The sequence below is a fragment of the Chenopodium album genome, chromosome 7 (genome assembly GCF_948465745.1).
Source record: "Chenopodium album chromosome 7, dcCheAlbu1.1, whole genome shotgun sequence".
Taxonomy (NCBI): domain Eukaryota; kingdom Viridiplantae; phylum Streptophyta; class Magnoliopsida; order Caryophyllales; family Amaranthaceae; genus Chenopodium; species Chenopodium album.
In genome coordinates this window covers 1,080,952-1,086,019 of record NC_137840.1, presented here as the reverse complement: position 1 = coordinate 1,086,019, position 5,068 = coordinate 1,080,952, and the positions used below count along the sequence as shown (strand labels likewise).

The window sequence follows — 5,068 nt, the reverse complement described above, 5'->3', positions numbered from 1 at the left end:
GTGTCCATCCACGCTACTACTCTTTAAGTCTTTATTAGAAAAAATATAGTCTTGTCACTCTTGTGTCATTGTGTGTACTTGTTGAAATCGCCACCACAATAAATATTTTAAGAATATTCAATTGGTAAAATTTTATAATGTAAATTACTGATAATTATAATAGGAAGTCCATTATTGATCAATTTCCTGCACTGGCATGCCTGCATACATGTATCAATGTATGTCCAGTTAAAATTAATGGAGCACTTAAAAAACATAGATTATATTATAGATTATTATAAGAATAATACAAAGAAATTATTACAACAGTGACAATGATAATAAGAGTATTAAAACTAAGGTCAATAAGAGAGTGAGGTATAACTCAATTAGTTAGAGCATCCCTCTTAGTTTCAGGAGATCCTGAAATTGATTCTCAATCTAAACACCAAAAAAAAAAAACGTCAATAAAAGTCTAACAATTACTATATTGGTATATTCCATGAAAAAAGTAGCCTTACTAAATAGTAAATAATAAATATAGTGAGTTTCTCGTCAAAAAATAAATAAATATATATACAGAGTTGAATTTAACCCAATGCATCGACCCGAATATGACCCGACCCGAAGTTGACCCGAATTTTGGACCCGAAAATTGACCCGACCCGAACTGACCCGACCCGAAAATTGACCCGACCCGAACTCACCCGACCCAAACTCGACCCGACCCGATCTCGACCCGAAGTGTTGACCCGATACCCGACCCGACCCGATTATCAGTCGACCCGAAATCAACCCGAAACCCGAAATGACCCGACCCGACCCGAACTTGACCCGATAACTTTTTGACCCGAAATTGACCCGACCTGAAATGACCCGACCCATACCCGACCCGAATGACCCATTTGCCAGGTCTACACCAAACTAGTTAAATATAAACATGCAATTTACAAGTAAATATGAAGAACAATCAATAAATTACGCTAAACAAGCACACCAGCGAAAATACTTGAATCATGTTTCCATAAAAAATACCGATTACATGCCTAATAATCTTTTGTACGTTCATTTGATGAGTTATTTTAATCTCTCAATGATCAATATGACTGGCAGTGCATAACACAAAGTTATTTGCAGTTAGATTAATGGTTTCTTAATGAGCAAGATCCACTAATGTACATACGATTAAGCATTGTTTGTAGCTGCCAGTCAGTGACACGTCCGAGTTATCAGCCTTCGTATGGGAGGATGTTTCAATTCACTCTAGATTGTGGTTGCTCTGTACAATCACTGAACTGATCCAAACGCGAACTGCATCAGCTTACAATTTTTATAGATACAATTTGATTTGTAGAGTCTTTGGCGCTTGTATCTTGCAAGGCTAGATGTTGGAAACTATCTGAATATATCAGATTGCAAAACAGCGCGTTTAAATTGTCTGTGGAATAGATTATTCTGATATCATAATCTCCAAAGATCACCGAGTTTCTTTGGAATAGTTTAACAAATGGTCAAGTTTATTCAGAATTGCTAGTAAAACTCACTGGAATATCTAGATCTAGTCCCTTACAGATTCAGATTGGAAATTATGAATGTGGTTGTGATTTATTAACCTCAAAGATTGTTCTTACGCCTTGGGCTGCCGGCAATTTACAAAATGAGAAGCTGATGCAACTGTGTTATAAATATATAAATGTGCAGCCTTTGTATTAGGCCAAATGCTGAATAACCAAAAAAATAAAAAGAAATGGAAGTGGTATAAGATATAGGAGATCACATTGAAATCTACTCGTAAACTTTGCACTCCTCATCAGCAGGGTTGTCCTTGCAGAAATCCTCCAATGGGTCTCCACTTGGGACAGTTCCCTCCATTCCCGGCCACTTGCTTGCTACGAGGTGAGCCAAGTCCACCACCCGTTGGCTACAAAAAACACCACAGCACATTGAATGAATTGCATTTAATAACTTTCGGCTAGCTATCTTCATGCTAAAAAAATCTTTGGTGGGATTATTTTAAGAAAAACAAAATTCAGAACACAAAATAAGTGCCTGTTTGATCAGATTATCTCACCTGTAACCCCACTCGTTGTCGTACCAAGCAACAACCTTGACCATATCATCACCCATGACCATGGTAAGAGATGAGTCAATTGTAGATGAGACATCAGTGCACCTGAAATCCACTGACACAAGAGGGATGTCACACACTTCCAACACACCCTTCAATGGACCTGCTGCTGCTTTCCTGAAGGCGTTGTTTACATCCTCAGCTGTGACACCTTTGTTCTCGATATTGACAACAAGATCAACAACAGACACATTAGGGGTTGGGACACGGAGGGCAATGCCATTGAGCTTTCCCTTAAGCTGGGGTAAGACCAAGGACACAGCCTTAGCTGCACCTGTGCTGGTTGGGACTATGTTTAGTGCTGCAGCCCTGGCTCTTCTCAAGTCCCTGTGGGAAGCATCCAAGAGTCTCTGTAGCAACCAACAAAAAATTATTTAGGATCAACCAAATCATACTTTTATCTAAAGAAAAAAATAGTATGGCCTACTACTACGTAGTTGATAGAGTGACAGTTCAAAGAGATGTCAGGGAAACAATTTCACTAGACTAATATGTAAAAAAACTAAAAACAGACAGAAATTAAAGAACAAGTTGGATGAATTGGATCCAATCCGCACTCTGCCCTAATCTTCAGAGTCCAAGTACTATAATGAAGCAGACTGTGCAATAAATTGCCCATCAAAAAGAACCAACTTTATTTTTCAATAGAACCACTGATGTTAATGAGTCATCACCTGGTCACCAGTGTAAGAGTGAGTGGTGGTCATTGTCCCCTTTACAATTCCTGCAAGCAAATTCCAGTATAAGATATACTCCGTAGAATTTACTAATCGCTAAGCGGAAAGAAGAGCTACTAATATTTTATACTGAATATGTTAAATAGGATCTGAGCAACAATCAGGTGACAGAAACAGCCAGTGTATATTTCCTTGGCAGAGATTTTGTCAAATATATCTAGATTGATGCATCGGGTTATTAACTCTTTGGTGCTTACCTAATTCTTCATCCATGACCTTCACAAAAGGAGCCAAACAGTTGGTGGTGCAAGAAGCATTGCTGCAGATTATGGAGAACTTCTAATCAATTTCACGTTTAATGTTCCAACATAAAATCAATTATCATTTACATAAGAAAAAAAAGGTAGGAATTAATGCTGTACAAGATTTTGGAGTTATAGATACAAATAACTTGAGGGTTACAAACCTTATGATGTTTGCAACATCGTGAGAGTAATCTCCCTCATTTACTCCAACAACATAGGTCGGGATATCAGAGCCCTTAGCAGGAGCAGTGATGATTACTTTCTTGGCACCAGCTTGAATGTGTTTGCCAGCACCAGGACCATCAACAAAGACTCCCGTTCCCTATTTATTACAGGACGCGACCATCATATCAGAATCGTTTACATGTAATACGACAGCTTTGCATATATATTTAGATAATCAGGTGAGATTTATCTGACATAGTTAAAGCTTACTAGGTATAAACCATTAACCAACCAGACTTAATTTTCATCTTATAGTAAAAGTTTACTATATTGAAATTTATAATTTTCTATGATTTACAAAGTCTCAGCTTCACAAAATCAAAATAATGTGAAAAAGAAGATTACCTCAATAACAATATCAATGCCAAGATCAGCCCAAGGGAGTTTAAGAGGGTCCCTGCCAGAGACAACCTTGATAGGCTTGCCATCGACAGTAAAGGTTTCGTTGTCAACAATTTTAATATCAGCCTTGAAGGTGCCTAGTATGGAGTCATACTTGAGCAAGTGTGTCGCCTACATTAACAGCAAAATATATAAAAATTCATATCCATAGAAAGCCTATATTCTTGTCATCTGTAAAAACCATTATTTCAATTATCTAACTTTGTGTAAAAATAACACTTACATTCTTGACACCTCCGCTGTCGTTGACAACAACAACATCAAGGGGAGAGTCCTTACGGCCGTGCCAGCACCTAAGGAAGTTCCTACCAATGCGTCCAAATCCATTGATTGCCACCTTAAGCTTAGCCACTGTCTCGCCCCTAACAGGAGCTGCTCCTGTAGGCTAGATTATCAAAACAAACACATATTCATCAGGGAAAGTTAAGACAAATTCTTTACTGCATACTAAAACACAATCTGTAGCATAGGATATACCTTGGTAGTTAGCTGGGAAGCTATAACATCATGAAATGAAGCCTCCCGGGTGAATGTCACGCAGTTGCTGGATCGCAACCCCGAGAAATCAGCTACTTCAAGTTTCTGCATTAGCATAATGAATTTGATCAACACCCAAACAACCAAAGAAACAAAAACAACAACAATGAAAACAGTAAAAGACCTTGAAGGAGCATTGAGTAGGAAAGGAGTTCTGCTGAGAAGCCTTGGATGAGAGTCTTGTGCTTGCAGGGATTCTTGATGGAGCTAGAGCTGCATGAGAGGCCATGGTTGATTCTATTCAACTGTGGCCAGCAACTACAGAAGAAGTAAGCTCACACTTTCTGGCAGATATATTAATGATTTAGATTTATACCATATAATTTCTTACCACATACTGATTTGTCTGATAAAAAAAAGGTTGAATATTATGGTTCCAAATGCACTGAAGAAATGAGTGGTAGAGAACTTGGGATGGTATATCAACAAAACATGAAGAGATAAGATGATATATGGTGCCTCAGCTTTACAATCTGAGCCAATAATGGGTGTTGTATCCCACAGCATCTGGATATACCCACAAGCCACAAATATCTTTCTTGGCACCAGCTCGTACACGGCTTGGACCGGGGATGCAGATGGTTGAGTTGGGGTCTGTCTCAATAATTAAGGCCCAGACACTAATCAGGCCGTTAAGGCCTTAATTAATTAATTAGGCAATTTTAACTGAATCAATAGGCTCGTTTGGACCCACGATAATTAAGACCTAGGACTAGCCTATGTACCGTCCCGCCCTGAATGATTAAGTAGTTCATGGCTTCATGCACTATTCCATTTTAGTGATCCAGATGTAGACAGTTTTTTTAAGAAAAAAT

The 5,068-nt window shown here is 38.4% G+C and overlaps 1 protein-coding gene across 1 annotated transcript; it reads right to left on the bottom strand.

Annotated features, from left to right (window-relative positions):
• Window positions 1-1,628: 1,628 nt before the first annotated feature.
• On the bottom strand, window positions 1,629-4,597 carry LOC145638764 (glyceraldehyde-3-phosphate dehydrogenase B, chloroplastic-like). The gene is made up of 9 exons (XM_081689774.1): window positions 4,378-4,597; window positions 4,194-4,298; window positions 3,940-4,101; window positions 3,660-3,827; window positions 3,251-3,411; window positions 3,042-3,103; window positions 2,782-2,831; window positions 2,051-2,457; window positions 1,629-1,900 (listed from the first exon to the last, which is right to left on the bottom strand). The coding sequence occupies exons 1-9, from the start codon at window positions 4,480-4,482 to the stop codon at window positions 1,765-1,767; spliced, it is 1,356 nt and encodes a 451-aa protein (XP_081545900.1). The 5' UTR covers window positions 4,483-4,597; the 3' UTR covers window positions 1,629-1,764.
• Window positions 4,598-5,068: the final 471 nt, after the last annotated feature.